Source organism: Silurus meridionalis, chromosome 9 (genome assembly GCF_014805685.1).
Source record: "Silurus meridionalis isolate SWU-2019-XX chromosome 9, ASM1480568v1, whole genome shotgun sequence".
NCBI lineage: Eukaryota > Metazoa > Chordata > Actinopteri > Siluriformes > Siluridae > Silurus > Silurus meridionalis.
The window spans coordinates 20,932,413-20,949,050 of NC_060892.1; the positions used below are offsets into that span (position 1 = coordinate 20,932,413).

The following is a 16,638-nucleotide window of genomic DNA, read 5'->3' on the forward strand; positions in this document are numbered from 1 at the left end:
TCAGCAGGTTCAACTGCAATGGAAGCTTTGTGTGAACACCATCTAGTTGCTACAAAGTTTCCAAAATTTCAGCTAATACATTTGCTCATTCACTACTTCAATAATAACACTGGGTGTAGATGCACAGCCATTGAAGTCTTTCATTCATTTTCAGAATAATAAAGCAAATTCTATAAATATAGGTTAATATAGCTTTCACATTCGTGAGCATTTTTCTGAGTTATATTAAATTATTAACGCAATTTCATGTCAGCAGGTCTGCAAGATGACGGTATGTAATTTGTAATCACACCACGATGACAAATTCGAATTGTTTCTAAATTCGGTATGGAACCGTTTAGGTGTGAATCAAAACGAATCACTATTGTAGTTTCTCAGAGAAATTGATTTCCCACAGTTCATTGCTGGGTTATGAATGTGAAATTAGACCTGCAATGCCAAAGGTTTTATTTTAACGAATGATTTCTGTTATGAAATTTACACTAGTCTGACAGTAACACAGTTTATTATTAAACTTAAATGAATTATACCTAAGATAAAGTGTATTTGTGAACTTGCATAAGCACATGCATGTGCAATTGCTAAAACTTTGCATTCCCTGCTGGTTTTTGGGTAAAAATAAAGAACAGAAGAAAACTTTAGTCGACCCTTCTGGCCTTCAGATATCAGGCAGGGTTTTTACTAGAAATGCGAAAAAGAAGAAGACACTGATCCTTGAAATCCACAAAATGTCTTGTTGAAAATGATCTTTCCACTCACCTGTATATTTTTTATTTATTCATTTCCCAGGCACTCACTTAAAATTTATGTTAAAAGCACTGGTTGTAAATATAAGGAACATGAGACCCACAATTCCATACTCTGAAATTGGATACATGCCAAAGGTTTTGTTTGCAAATGTATTGATTTTGTTCCCCATCAACATTAAAACAAACTTTTTTTTGCACAGTCAGCATTATTTCTCTAACCGTTCAATTATTACAATAATTTTTTTAAATCTCACAAAACAATGTTGCCATATTCCTTGAAAGTCTAAAAAGCTTTCATGTATGATTGAGAAATCAGATTTTCATTGTGGCTCTAAAATCACTTTGTTTCCAATGTGGTGTCCTCATTGGCCTTACGAATACAAAGCATTGAAAATGCAAGTCTGGGCTTTTTAATCCGAAATACGTCTCCTGTTCTACATCTCTGTATCAAACTGCAGGTGGATTTTAACCACTGATTTATTACCGGAAACAATTTAGTCTAAGATTTTCACTGAATCGTTTAATTGGCATTGAATTGTTTATTTGTTAATGTGGGGTCAAGCTGTAAAATCATCAGGTTATTGGATCGGTTAAACTGTATTGCAGGTTGTTGTTGCGTTTTAATCATTTGCTTTTAAATCTGCAGAAAAACGTAATTTGTGTATTTATTAGTCCATTAATGACGATGTGAAAATTTTGTCCGTCCATAATGCAAGAGCAGCGATGTTTGGCACTTTATTTTCAGAACTTTTTTTGGTTTTGTTTAAGTTGAACATGATAAACAAGAATGACCAATAAAATGAAATATTGTTGTCTTCATTTGTGTGGTGTTTGTGTAATCATTTATTCACAAGTAAAACAATGCATGCTAGTTGATGAATGTATGCATATACATTCATTCATACTTATTCATACTATGTATGAATAAGTATGAATGAATGTATATGCATAATATATATATGAATAAATGTATAGACATGGGTGTAAATTAAATTTAACAGTAGAGGGGGGACTAAATATAAAATTTTTCATGAGCAATTTTTGAAGGGGGACACAAATAATACAGTCAAATTGTACTTATAATATGTCCCCACAGTGAAAAACTTTGCTTTTATTATTGTAGCATGGAGACTGTGTCATTGTGGTTATTTTAAGTTTAAGTTTTTCTCAGGTTCAATGGCAAAGCAAAACAAGGAATTAAAAAAAGGTTTAAAATCTTATTTAAAATAATTAAGATACTTAAGAACAGAATAGAAATTGATTATACAAAAAATTACAGTGTGGTCAGTTCGGATGTATCACAGTGCTCATTTAGTAAATGCACAGATAAACAATATGCTAACTGTGTGTTATTGTTAAGTTAGCATTATGCCAAGTCGTCCCAAATAAAACACTGCATGTGAAACGGCTTTGGTGTGTTAGTGTCAGTGCACTATGCTACAAGCTATTGTAAACAAGCTAACGTTAACTAGATAAAGTCATATTTTAATCGCTAGTATAGCAGATTCATGGAAAATTACATCGCTAATCAGCATTTTTGCCGCAACTAATTTATGAATGAGTAACTACATTAAAGAGAATCGCTTTATTTAAAGTGAATAAAATACCCTAGTTAATAGAGTTGAACATTAATTGGGCCGCAGACACACACCTGACTCGTGTGTGTAGAGTAGGTGAGATGAACTGGGAAAGCAGGCAGTGGGTCAAATCACTGTGAGGAAGGGGAGGGGAACTGTTTCTAAATGCAATTTCTATTTACACAATTATTTAGGTATACATAGATACCTAAATGCTTGAAAGTCTTGTGTTTGTTGTGTAAAACAATCCATGAATGCCCTGTATATACCAGTCAGTTTGGAAAAATGTTTTGCGAACGCCCACTTACCGCAACTAATTATACTTTACAATTATTCATTGGAAACTGAGCAATGAATCACTTTTTTTCCAGGTAAATTGCTGCATTCTAATGACTGCTGCTTGAGTTCAACCTGCATTGTTTACAAGGCAACTGATGAAAGGCAAGGTGTGACAGTGTGCTCCTCCCATAATAATTATTTTGTTTGGAAAGAAGGATAAGAACAGTATGTACAGTACAGACCAAAAGTTTGGACACACCTTCTCATTCAAAGAGTTTTCTTTATTTTCATGACTGAAAATTGTAGAGTCACACTGAAGGCATCAAGGGCTATTTGACCAAGAAGGAGAGTGATGGGGTGCTGCGCCAGATGACCTGGCCTCCACAGTCACCGGACCTGAACCCAATCGAGATGGTTTAGGGGTGAGCTGGACCGCAGAGTGAAGGCAAAAGGGCCAACAAGTGCCAAGCATCTCTCGGGGAACTCCTTTAAGACTGTTGGAAGACCATTTTAGGTGACTACCTCTTGAAGTTCATCAAGAGAATGCCAAGAGTGTGCAAAGCAGTAATCAAAGCAAAAGGTGGCTACTTTGAAGAACCTAGAATATGACATTCTTCAGTTGTTTCACACTTTTTTGTTATGTATATAATTCCATATATAATTCCACATGTGTTAATTCATAGTTTTGATGCCTTTAGTGTGACTCTACAATTTTCATAGTCATGAAAATAAAGAAAACTCTTTGAATGAGAAGGTATGTCCAAACTTTTGGTCTGTACTGTATATTGTTTTAAAACACACCTGATTATAAATAATCAGGTATTTCAGTCTGTGAAAATTTAAAACGCAATACACCAGACCTGACAAGAAAAACTGGGAAATGGGGAAAAATACACAGGACCAGGCCAAAGTTTTGAATTGCAGTAGTTTATTAAGTGCTAAAAGACAGAGTAAAAGAAGAACTTCCACACCTTCACTTTCTTTGTTGAACATCCAGTGTTAACAAGCATTACGCACATTCCTACAATAATAATAATAACAATAATAATAATATAATGTGTAAATGTTTTTCCTTAATTTTACAACTTATTGCATGCAAAACCAAGAAGAAGAGAAGAAACACTACATAGACTATTAAAGAGAAAACCTACACTTTAAAGTAAATCATAAAATCTTTTGTCATGGATAAAGATGAACATGCTTTATGACGTTCCGTGGTTCAAAACTGGTCCAAGGTTCAACGTCTCCTTCGGCGTCCCTGCGTTCCTGTACATTCGGTTTTCTGGCAGCCACACAAGTCGATGTAAATATACGTGTATGTGATCTTCGATCCATCAGGGCAAATCATTTCCACACTTTTCTTACTGGTTTGCTGCTCCTGACAGCATGAGCAGGTGTGCATCAATGTGTTAGAATCTGCAGAGTACCTGTTAAAGGTGGGACAGAGGCAGGACAGTTTAATCGTTCAGGTTTTGCTTGGATGTGTGATAATTCAGTTTCAAGAATTGATTCTCATACTCACATCGAAGATGTGCCACAGAATCCACCGCAGGAAGTGATCTCCACCGGAGTTGTGCTTATGCATTTATCATGTGTCAGCACAGTAGTGTTTTTCTGGATGTTACAGTCACTCTTTGGAGTACCTGTAGAGTAAATAGAGAAGACAAGGGTCAAGATTAAGGAAAATCCAATACATTGCATTTTTTAGACAAATATGCAGCCGTAGCTTTTACTTACAGCTCATACAGCAACCGTCAGCATCAGATGTTTCTGTTCCCTGTATTAAAAGCGACAGACATTGTAAATGCATTTTATTTCACAAAGAAAGCAGACTATTCAACAAAAATCGATTTTTATGGTATTTCTCATTAGCAAATAATGTTTAACCATTCATGAACTCAATGTGATTAAATGGCAGTGTTTTTTTTTTTACCAGATATGGAATGTCCATATAGATAATTCGTTATTGTTACTGATGAACAAAATTGCTTTAAATGTTGCAAAACGTTTCCAGGTTTTGTGACTGTTAAATAAATGCCTAAGAATATACCAAGAAATTTTAAGACTGGTCCTGAACCTGAGCTTGTTTCTCCTAGTTATCCAGCATGCTAACTATTTGGGATTGCAGGCAAACATGAGGACATTTACAAATATCATATTCAAGGTAAAATGACCTAAAGATCATTTAATGATGAATTCACCTCCTCATACTTTAACTAATAATCATAAATATAGCTGTTGTGTCCAATTTTGGAAAAATGAATATGATTCTTACCGGGACACAGATATCTGGGTTGAAATCAGGACACATTTTTCTGCTTTCCTTGGTCATGGGCTCACCATTGACATCTTGGCAGGTGTATTTCACACATTTATCTCCAGGTGGGGAAAGTGTTTGGTTAATCTGTGGACGAATTACAAATGCAATCAGGACAGGTCAAATGCTTCACATTCTATGTGCGTTTACTCAGGTACTTCGGATAAAAGATAGATTTACAAGGATACTTCACTCACCAAGATTGTCGTTGGGACATTATTGATCATGACCACACAGCTCGTCCTCACACACTCTCCACAGCACTTGCCAGGGACAGACTTGTACTTATAACCCTTAAAGAAAAACAGGTGGATATTTTTCAGATTTTTCTGATCTTTTTTTTTGTTTTGTTTTGTTTTTTTTGGGGGGGGCAACTGCCATATTTTTCAACACATTTGAACCTCGCATTACCTCATTACATGTCGAATTACAAATCATTGCCACGCACACTGGAGTCAGAAGCTCAGTTTTGGGATCCACAACTGAGCCACATTCACATTCGTCACACACATTATCACTGGGCATGGGGGAACCAGGCTAGACAGAACACATGAATAATTGTTAGGATAAATTATACAAGAAAAGCACAGATTACTTTGAGTCCCTGTCCAAAAAAAATTAATATGAGTAAATACTGGATCTGACTTTACCTGGTATATTGTTCCGTTCTGCACACAGGCTTTCATTGGTTCTACAAAAAATTGTGTGGATGTTTATTTTTTATTTTACTTACTCAGAATTTTTACGTTTAACACTTTAACGTTGTCCAAGTTTAAATCTATTTTAGAATCTTGTGATTTATGTGCATATGTACTCACTGCAGGTGTATGTAGGACAACAGTCTCCTGCTTTTGATTCTATCTCTTGTGTGAAGCCCAGAGGGCAGCTCATAGCGGTCATGACACACTGACTTGGATCACACTCTGCAATGAAAAAAGTAGCATTATGCACAAATGAAAGATGAAAAGGCATCTGATCATCTATGTTATCTATAGAAATCTTATATCTATGATTTTATAATGATATGTCAAACGATTCTTTCGGTGCATTAGGGAAACTTTCTTTAGTACAGAAACCATGACATGCTTGGTGCCACATTACTCACGACATTCATAGCTCTGACAACAGCCATCTGTTTTGTTGACAACCACATCTCCAGCTCGATCACAAACGGGCACCGTAACGGTTGGACACACAACTGGTTTGCATTGAACGCTCTTGCTTTCCTCATCACACTCACACTGTTGGCAACCAACTTGCCATGTTTCATTGGGCTGAAAAAAAAATGAAAAAAAAGTATGTATATTAGAGACAATGCTGTGAGGCTATAGAAGGCTCTTGGTTTACACAATAAATAAAATAATTAAACACCCTCATTAAACATAATTTTTATGACAGCTACTATTATTCCTGAAGCAGACTTGATTTATATATTTTATAATCATGATCAAACAATGAAATGATGAAACAGCCAGTTTCACCATACACCTTAACAGGTGTTCGGCCATTTACACACTTTATCTGTTCAACTGGGCTACAATGGTATGGTTTATAGATGACTGAGCCATTTGTACATGTTGAAGTGGTGCAGTTATCCACCTTCCAGGACTCCCCATCCTGTAATTGTTTGATTATTGCAAAAAAAACTAGAATGTTCATAAAATATTCTAGAAAAAGATCACTCATTGGTAAGTAAAAATAGTATCTACAAATGTTGTTCTTTGAAATGTTTTGTTTATTTGATTTGCAGTTCTATGTGCATTTAATTCTTTAGACCCTAGGATGTAACATTCGGTCAAATTCATTATTTACTAATCCAAATCTAGTCTAAAAACTACAAATAATTCTGGCTAGTTTAAATGAGTTTTTACATAAGTAGTTTCAGATAATTAGATTTATAATGGTAAATGGAGATGAAATGTTTTAAGTTTACCTTTCTTGGTGGATTAAGACCAGTACAATATGGGGTTACAGTTGTAGGAGGTGTGGCAACAGTGGAAATACTTGTAGGAGTTATGGATGGAGTACTAATAAATCCTGTGGTGCTGAGTGGTTTGGTGGTAATCGGAGGTGGGGTTGTCAAACAAGAATATGACTTAGTCTCAACATCACAAGTGGCATTGCAGTATGCAATAAAGCACCACCCGAAGCCATCAGTTACATTATAAATAATGGTATCTGAAGAATACAAGACGTTTAATATAAATTAAAATGTCAATGTAAATAAAAATATATATTTACAACAATGTAATTAAATATATGTATAAAAGCTTACCTGCTGAAAAATGTGTTCCATTTACAAAACAACACACATGTGTTGATGTCAAAGCTGGAGATGTAGTAGTACTGACATTCACTTGCGGGCCGGCTGAGGGAGGTAAATTAGTTGGTCCAGTTACAATACTAATTGTTGTCTCAGGAGTACCTGTGCTAATGAGTAATGTTGGTGTACTTGTTAGTGTTGTAATTTCTGGTGATATGGTGGTTTCCCTGGAAGGACCAGTGCTTGTTACTTCTGGTGCTTCGGTGGTGGTGGTGATTGGAAGAGTTGTAATTGGCAATGTTGTTTGTTCTGGGGAAATAGTGGTTTCTTTGCCAGTTGTTGTTTCCAAAGGCTGGGTGGAGGATATTTCTGGTAGCACGGTTGTTATCTTTGGAGCAGACGTAGTGGTCAGAGGTGTTGTTTCTCCTGGTAATGTTGTCTCTATGGAGGGAGCTGTAGTAGCCTGAGTAGTTGATACTATTGGAAGCACTGTTGTTACCTCTCCAATTGGTGTGGTTTCTGTGGAAGGACCAGTGCTTGTTACTTCTGGTGCTTTGGTGGTGGTGGTTGGAAGAGTTGTAATTGGCAATGTTGTTTGTTCTGGGGAAATAGTGGTTTCTTTACCAGCTGTTGTTTCCAAAGGCTGGGTGGAGGATATTTCTGGTTGCAAGGTTGTTATCTTTGGAGCAGGTGGAGTGGTCAGAGGTGTTGTTTCTCCTGGTAATGTTGTCTCTATGGAGGGAGCTGTAGTAGCCTGAGTAGTTGATACTATTGGAAGCACTGTTGTTACTTCTCCAATTGGTGTGGTTTCTGTGGAAGGACCAGTGCTTGTTACTTCTGGTGCTTTGGTGGTGGAGGTTGGAAGAGTTGTAATTGGCAATGTTGTTTGTTCTGGGGAAATAGTGGTTTCTTTACCAGCTGTTGTTTCCAAAGGCTGGGTGGAGGATATTTCTGGTTGCAAGGTTGTTATCTTTGGAGCAGGTGCAGTGGTCAGAGGTGTTGTTTCTCCTGGTAATGTTGTCTCTATGGAGGAGCTGTAGTAGCCTGAGTAGTTGATACTATTGGAAGCACTGTTGTTACCTCTCCAACTGGTGTGGTTTCTGTGGAAGGACCAGTGCTTGTTACTTCTGGTGCTTTGGTGGTGGTGGTTGGAAGAGTTGTAACTGGCAATGTTGTTTGTTCTGGGGAAATAGTGGTTTCTTTACCAGTTGTTGTTTCCAAAGGCTGGGTGGAGGATATTTCTGGTTGCAAAGTTGTTATCTTTGGAGCAGGTGCAGTGGTCAGAGGTGTTGTTTCTCCTGGTAATGTTGTCTCTATGGAGGAGCTGTAGTAGCCTGAGTAGTTGATACTATTGGAAGCACTGTTGTTACCTCTCCAACTGGTGTGGTTTCTGTGGAAGGACCAGTGCTTGTTACTTCTGGTGCTTTGGTGGTGGTGGTTGGAAGAGTTGTAATTGGCAATGTTGTTTGTTCTGGGGAAATAGTGGTTTCTTTACCAGTTGTTGTTTCCAAAGGCTGGGTGGAGGATATTTCTGGTTGCAAGGTTGTTATCTTTGGAGCAGGTGCAGTGGTCAGAGGTGTTGTTTCTCCTGGTAATGTTGTCTCTATGGAGGAGCTGTAGTAGCCTGAGTAGTTGATACTATTGGAAGCACTGTTGTTACCTCTCCAACTGGTGTGGTTTCTGTGGAAGGACCAGTGCTTGTTACTTCTGGTGCTTTGGTGGTGGTGGTTGGAAGAGTTGTAATTGGCAATGTTGTTTGTTCTGGGGAAATAGTGGTTTCTTTACCAGCTGTTGTTTCCAAAGGCTGGGTGGAGGATATTTCTGGTTGCAAGGTTGTTATCTTTGGAGCAGGTGCAGTGGTCAGAGGTGTTGTTTCTCCTGGTAATGTTGTCTCTATGGAGGAGCTGTAGTAGCCTGAGTAGTTGATACTATTGGAAGCACTGTTGTTACCTCTCCAACTGGTGTGGTTTCTGTGGAAGGACCAGTGCTTGTTACTTCTGGTGCTTTGGTGGTGGTGGTCGGAAGAGTTGTAATTGGCAATGTTGTTTGTTCTGGGGAAATAGTGGTTTCTTTACCAGTTGTTGTTTCCAAAGGCTGGGTGGAGGATATTTCTGGTTGCAAAGTTGTTATCTTTGGAGCAGGTGCAGTGGTCAGAGGTGTTGTTTCTCCTGGTAATGTTGTCTCTATGGAGGAGCTGTAGTAGCCTGAGTAGTTGATACTATTGGAAGCACTGTTGTTACCTCTCCAACTGGTGTGGTTTCTGTGGAAGGACCAGTGCTTGTTACTACTGGTGCTTTGGTGGTGGTGGTTGGAAGAGTTGTAATTGGCAATGTTGTTTGTTCTGGGGAAATAGTGGTTTCTTTACCAGCTGTTGTTTCCAAAGGCTGGGTGGAGGATATTTCTGGTTGCAAGGTTGTTATCTTTGGAGCAGGTGCAGTGGTCAGAGGTGTTGTTTCTCCTGGTAATGTTGTCTCTATGGAGGAGCTGTAGTAGCCTGAGTAGTTGATACTATTGGAAGCACTGTTGTTACCTCTCCAACTGGTGTGGTTTCTGTGGAAGGACCAGTGCTTGTTACTTCTGGTGCTTTGGTGGTGGTGGTTGGAAGAGTTGTAATTGGCAATGTTGTTTGTTCTGGGGAAATAGTGGTTTCTTTACCAGCTGTTGTTTCCAAAGGCTGGGTGGAGGATATTTCTGGTTGCAAGGTTGTTATCTTTGGAGCAGGTGCAGTGGTCAGAGGTGTTGTTTCTCCTGGTAATGTTGTCTCTATGGAGGAGCTGTAGTAGCCTGAGTAGTTGATACTATTGGAAGCACTGTTGTTACCTCTCCAACTGGTGTGGTTTCTGTGGAAGGACCAGTGCTTGTTACTTCTGGTGCTTTGGTGGTGGTGGTTGGAAGAGTTGTAATTGGCAATGTTGTTTGTTCTGGGGAAATAGTGGTTTCTTTACCAGTTGTTGTTTCCAAAGGCTGGGTGGAGGATATTTCTGGTTGCAAGGTTGTTATCTTTGGAGCAGGTGCAGTGGTCAGAGGTGTTGTTTCTCCTGGTAATGTTGTCTCTATGGAGGAGCTGTAGTAGCCTGAGTAGTTGATACTATTGGAAGCACTGTTGTTACCTCTCCAACTGGTGTGGTTTCTGTGGAAGGACCAGTGCTTGTTACTTCTGGTGCTTTGGTGGTGGTGGTTGGAAGAGTTGTAATTGGCAATGTTGTTTGTTCTGGGGAAATAGTGGTTTCTTTACCAGCTGTTGTTTCCAAAGGCTGGGTGGAGGATATTTCTGGTTGCAAGGTTGTTATCTTTGGAGCAGGTGCAGTGGTCAGAGGTGTTGTTTCTCCTGGTAATGTTGTCTCTATGGAGGAGCTGTAGTAGCCTGAGTAGTTGATACTATTGGAAGCACTGTTGTTACCTCTCCAACTGGTGTGGTTTCTGTGGAAGGACCAGTGCTTGTTACTTCTGGTGCTTTGGTGGTGGTGGTTGGAAGAGTTGTAATTGGCAATGTTGTTTGTTCTGGGGAAATAGTGGTTTCTTTACCAGCTGTTGTTTCCAAAGGCTGGGTGGAGGATATTTCTGGTTGCAAGGTTGTTATCTTTGGAGCAGGTGCAGTGGTCAGAGGTGTTGTTTCTCCTGGTAATGTTGTCTCTATGGAGGAGCTGTAGTAGCCTGAGTAGTTGATACTATTGGAAGCACTGTTGTTACCTCCAACTGGTGTGGTTTCTGTGGAAGGACCAGTGCTTGTTACTTCTGGTGCTTTGGTGGTGGTGGTTGGAAGAGTTGTAATTGGCAATGTTGTTTGTTCTGGGGAAATAGTGGTTTCTTTACCAGTTGTTGTTTCCAAAGGCTGGGTGGAGGATATTTCTGGTTGCAAGGTTGTTATCTTTGGAGCAGGTGCAGTGGTCAGAGGTGTTGTTTCTCCTGGTAATGTTGTCTCTATGGAGGAGCTGTAGTAGCCTGAGTAGTTGATACTATTGGAAGCACTGTTGTTACCTCTCCAACTGGTGTGGTTTCTGTGGAAGGACCAGTGCTTGTTACTTCTGGTGCTTTGGTGGTGGTGGTTGGAAGAGTTGTAATTGGCAATGTTGTTTGTTCTGGGGAAATAGTGGTTTCTTTACCAGTTGTTGTTTCCAAAGGCTGGGTGGAGGATATTTCTGGTTGCAAGGTTGTTATCTTTGGAGCAGGTGCAGTGGTCAGAGGTGTTGTTTCTCCTGGTAATGTTGTCTCTATGGAGGAGCTGTAGTAGCCTGAGTAGTTGATACTATTGGAAGCACTGTTGTTACCTCTCCAACTGGTGTGGTTTCTGTGGAAGGACCAGTGCTTGTTACTTCTGGTGCTTTGGTGGTGGAGGTTGGAAGAGTTGTAATTGGCAATGTTGTTTGTTCTGGGGAAATAGTGGTTTCTTTACCAGTTGTTGTTTCCAAAGGCTGGGTGGAGGATATTTCTGGTTGCAAGGTTGTTATCTTTGGAGCAGGTGCAGTGGTCAGAGGTGTTGTTTCTCCTGGTAATGTTGTCTCTATGGAGGAGCTGTAGTAGCCTGAGTAGTTGATACTATTGGAAGCACTGTTGTTACCTCTCCAACTGGTGTGGTTTCTGTGGAAGGACCAGTGCTTGTTACTTCTGGTGCTTTGGTGGTGGTGGTTGGAAGAGTTGTAATTGGCAATGTTGTTTGTTCTGGGGAAATAGTGGTTTCTTTACCAGCTGTTGTTTCCAAAGGCTGGGTGGAGGATATTTCTGGTTGCAAGGTTGTTATCTTTGGAGCAGGTGTAGTGGTCAGAGGTGTTGTTTCTCCTGGTAATGTTGTCTCTATGGAGGAGCTGTAGTAGCCTGAGTAGTTGATACTATTGGAAGCACTGTTGTTACCTCTCCAACTGGTGTGGTTTCTGTGGAAGGACCAGTGCTTGTTACTTCTGGTGCTTTGGTGGTGGTGGTTGGAAGAGTTGTAATTGGCAATGTTGTTTGTTCTGGGGAAATAGTGGTTTCTTTACCAGCTGTTGTTTCCAAAGGCTGGGTGGAGGATATTTCTGGTTGCAAGGTTGTTATCTTTGGAGCAGGTGCAGTGGTCAGAGGTGTTGTTTCTCCTGGTAATGTTGTCTCTATGGAGGAGCTGTAGTAGCCTGAGTAGTTGATACTATTGGAAGCACTGTTGTTACCTCTCCAACTGGTGTGGTTTCTGTGGAAGGACCAGTGCTTGTTACTTCTGGTGCTTTGGTGGTGGTGGTGGAAGAGTTGTAATTGGCAATGTTGTTTGTTCTGGGGAAATAGTGGTTTCTTTACCAGTTGTTGTTTCCAAAGGCTGGGTGGAGGATATTTCTGGTTGCAAGGTTGTTATCTTTGGAGCAGGTGCAGTGGTCAGAGGTGTTGTTTCTCCTGGTAATGTTGTCTCTATGGAGGAGCTGTAGTAGCCTGAGTAGTTGATACTATTGAAGCACTGTTGTTACCTCTCCAACTGGTGTGGTTTCTGTGGAAGGACCAGTGCTTGTTACTTCTGGTGCTTTGGTGGTGGAGGTTGGAAGAGTTGTAATTGGCAATGTTGTTTGTTCTGGGGAAATAGTGGTTTCTTTACCAGTTGTTGTTTCCAAAGGCTGGGTGGAGGATATTTCTGGTTGCAAGGTTGTTATCTTTGGAGCAGGTGCAGTGGTCAGAGGTGTTGTTTCTCCTGGTAATGTTGTCTCTATGGAGGAGCTGTAGTAGCCTGAGTAGTTGATACTATTGGAAGCACTGTTGTTACCTCTCCAACTGGTGTGGTTTCTGTGGAAGGACCAGTGCTTGTTACTTCTGGTGCTTTGGTGGTGGTGGTTGGAAGAGTTGTAATTGGCAATGTTGTTTGTTCTGGGGAAATAGTGGTTTCTTTACCAGTTGTTGCTTCCAAAGGCTGGGTGGAGGATATTTCTGGTTGCAAGGTTGTTATCTTTGGAGCAGGTGTAGTGGTCAGAGGTGTTGTTTCTCCTGGTAATGTTGTCTCTATGGAGGAGCTGTAGTAGCCTGAGTAGTTGATACTATTGGAAGCACTGTTGTTACCTCTCCAACTGGTGTGGTTTCTGTGGAAGGACCAGTGCTTGTTACTTCTGGTGCTTTGGTGGTGGTGGTGGAAGAGTTGTAATTGGCAATGTTGTTTGTTCTGGGGAAATAGTGGTTTCTTTACCAGTTGTTGCTTCCAAAGGCTGGGTGGAGGATATTTCTGGTTGCAAGGTTGTTATCTTTGGAGCAGGTGCAGTGGTCAGAGGTGTTGTTTCTCCTGGTAATGTTGTCTCTATGGAGGAGCTGTAGTAGCCTGAGTAGTTGATACTATTGAAGCACTGTTGTTACCTCTCCAACTGGTGTGGTTTCTGTGGAAGGACCAGTGCTTGTTACTTCTGGTGCTTTGGTGGTGGTGGTTGGAAGAGTTGTAATTGGCAATGTTGTTTGTTCTGGGGAAATAGTGGTTTCTTTACCAGTTGTTGTTTCCAAAGGCTGGGTGGAGGATATTTCTGGTTGCAAGGTTGTTATCTTTGGAGCAGGTGCAGTGGTCAGAGGTGTTGTTTCTCCTGGCAATGTTGTCTCTATGGAGGAGCTGTAGTAGCCTGAGTAGTTGATACTATTGGAAGCACTGTTGTTACCTCTCCAACTGGTGTGGTTTCTGTGGAAGGACCAGTGCTTGTTACTTCTGGTGCTTTGGTGGTGGAGGTTGGAAGAGTTGTAATTGGCAATGTTGTTTGTTCTGGGGAAATAGTGGTTTCTTTACCAGTTGTTGTTTCCAAAGGCTGGGTGGAGGATATTTCTGGTTGCAAGGTTGTTATCTTTGGAGCAGGTGCAGTGGTCAGAGGTGTTGTTTCTCCTGGTAATGTTGTCTCTATGGAGGAGCTGTAGTAGCCTGAGTAGTTGATACTATTGGAAGCACTGTTGTTACCTCTCCAACTGGTGTGGTTTCTGTGGAAGGACCAGTGCTTGTTACTTCTGGTGCTTTGGTGGTGGTGGTTGGAAGAGTTGTAATTGGCAATGTTGTTTGTTCTGGGGAAATAGTGGTTTCTTTACCAGTTGTTGCTTCCAAAGGCTGGGTGGAGGATATTTCTGGTTGCAAGGTTGTTATCTTTGGAGCAGGTGCAGTGGTCAGAGGTGTTGTTTCTCCTGGTAATGTTGTCTCTATGGAGGAGCTGTAGTAGCCTGAGTAGTTGATACTATTGAAGCACTGTTGTTACCTCTCCAACTGGTGTGGTTTCTGTGGAAGGACCAGTGCTTGTTACTTCTGGTGCTTTGGTGGTGGTGGTTGGAAGAGTTGTAATTGGCAATGTTGTTTGTTCTGGGGAAATAGTGGTTTCTTTACCAGCTGTTGTTTCCAAAGGCTGGGTGGAGGATATTTCTGGTTGCAAGGTTGTTATCTTTGGAGCAGGTGCAGTGGTCAGAGGTGTTGTTTCTCCTGGTAATGTTGTCTCTATGGAGGAGCTGTAGTAGCCTGAGTAGTTGATACTATTGGAAGCACTGTTGTTACCTCTCCAACTGGTGTGGTTTCTGTGGAAGGACCAGTGCTTGTTACTTCTGGTGCTTTGGTGGTGGTGGTTGGAAGAGTTGTAATTGGCAATGTTGTTTGTTCTGGGGAAATAGTGGTTTCTTTACCAGCTGTTGTTTCCAAAGGCTGGGTGGAGGATATTTCTGGTTGCAAGGTTGTTATCTTTGGAGCAGGTGCAGTGGTCAGAGGTGTTGTTTCTCCTGGTAATGTTGTCTCTATGGAGGAGCTGTAGTAGCCTGAGTAGTTGATACTATTGGAAGCACTGTTGTTACCTCTCAACTGGTGTGGTTTCTGTGGAAGGACCAGTGCTTGTTACTTCTGGTGCTTTGGTGGTGGTGGTTGGAAGAGTTGTAATTGGCAATGTTGTTTGTTCTGGGGAAATAGTGGTTTCTTTACCAGCTGTTGTTTCCAAAGGCTGGGTGGAGGATATTTCTGGTTGCAAGGTTGTTATCTTTGGAGCAGGTGCAGTGGTCAGAGGTGTTGTTTCTCCTGGTAATGTTGTCTCTATGGAGGAGCTGTAGTAGCCTGAGTAGTTGATACTATTGAAGCACTGTTGTTACCTCCAACTGGTGTGGTTTCTGTGGAAGGACCAGTGCTTGTTACTTCTGGTGCTTTGGTGGTGGTTGGAAGAGTTGTAATTGGCAATGTTGTTTGTTCTGGGGAAATAGTGGTTTCTTTACCAGCTGTTGTTTCCAAAGGCTGGGTGGAGGATATTTCTGGTTGCAAGGTTGTTATCTTTGGAGCAGGTGCAGTGGTCAGAGGTGTTGTTTCTCCTGGTAATGTTGTCTCTATGGAGGGAGCTGTAGTAGCCTGAGTAGTTGATACTATTGGAAGCACTGTTGTTACCTCTCCAACTGGTGTGGTTTCTGTGGAAGGACCAGTGCTTGTTACTTCTGGTGCTTTGGTGGTGGTGGTTGGAAGAGTTGTAATTGGCAATGTTGTTTGTTCTGGGGAAATAGTGGTTTCTTTACCAGTTGTTGTTTCCAAAGGCTGGGTGGAGGATATTTCTGGTTGCAAGGTTGTTATCTTTGGAGCAGGTGCAGTGGTCAGAGGTGTTGTTTCTCCTGGTAATGTTGTCTCTATGGAGGGAGCTGTAGTAGCCTGAGTAGTTGATACTATTGGAAGCACTGTTGTTACCTCTCCAACTGGTGTGGTTTCTGTGGAAGGACCAGTGCTTGTTACTTCTGGTGCTTTGGTGGTGGTGGTTGGAAGAGTTGTAATTGGCAATGTTGTTTGTTCTGGGGAAATAGTGGTTTCTTTACCAGCTGTTGTTTCCAAAGGCTGGGTGGAGGATATTTCTGGTTGCAAGGTTGTTATCTTTGGAGCAGGTGCAGTGGTCAGAGGTGTTGTTTCTCCTGGTAATGTTGTCTCTATGGAGGAGCTGTAGTAGCCTGAGTAGTTGATACTATTGGAAGCACTGTTGTTACCTCTCCAACTGGTGTGGTTTCTGTGGAAGGACCAGTGCTTGTTACTTCTGGTGCTTTGGTGGTGGAGGTTGGAAGAGTTGTAATTGGCAATGTTGTTTGTTCTGGGGAAATAGTGGTTTCTTTACCAGCTGTTGTTTCCAAAGGCTGGGTGGAGGATATTTCTGGTTGCAAGGTTGTTATCTTTGGAGCAGGTGCAGTGGTCAGAGGTGTTGTTTCTCCTGGTAATGTTGTCTCTATGGAGGAGCTGTAGTAGCCTGAGTAGTTGATACTATTGAAGCACTGTTGTTACCTCTCCAACTGGTGTGGTTTCTGTGGAAGGACCAGTGCTTGTTACTTCTGGTGCTTTGGTGGTGGAGGTTGGAAGAGTTGTAATTGGCAATGTTGTTTGTTCTGGGGAAATAGTGGTTTCTTTACCAGTTGTTGTTTCCAAAGGCTGGGTGGAGGATATTTCTGGTTGCAAGGTTGTTATCTTTGGAGCAGGTGCAGTGGTCAGAGGTGTTGTTTCTCCTGGTAATGTTGTCTCTATGGAGGAGCTGTAGTAGCCTGAGTAGTTGA

At 41.1% G+C, this 16,638-nt stretch overlaps 1 protein-coding gene across 1 annotated transcript in view; it reads right to left on the bottom strand.

The window, feature by feature from the left end:
• Window positions 1-3,516: 3,516 nt before the first annotated feature.
• The window catches only part of LOC124391228 (mucin-5AC-like), a 76,688-nt gene continuing 63,566 nt past the window's right edge, over window positions 3,517-16,638 (bottom strand). Inside the window, exons 62-64 of the mRNA XM_046857662.1 lie at window positions 4,343-4,382; window positions 4,128-4,248; window positions 3,517-4,032 (exon numbers count right to left, since the gene is read on the bottom strand). Of these exons, the coding sequence (XP_046713618.1) occupies window positions 3,843-4,032; window positions 4,128-4,248; window positions 4,343-4,382 (351 nt within the window). The 3' untranslated portion in view covers window positions 3,517-3,842. The remainder of the gene's footprint in view (window positions 4,033-4,127; window positions 4,249-4,342; window positions 4,383-16,638) is intronic.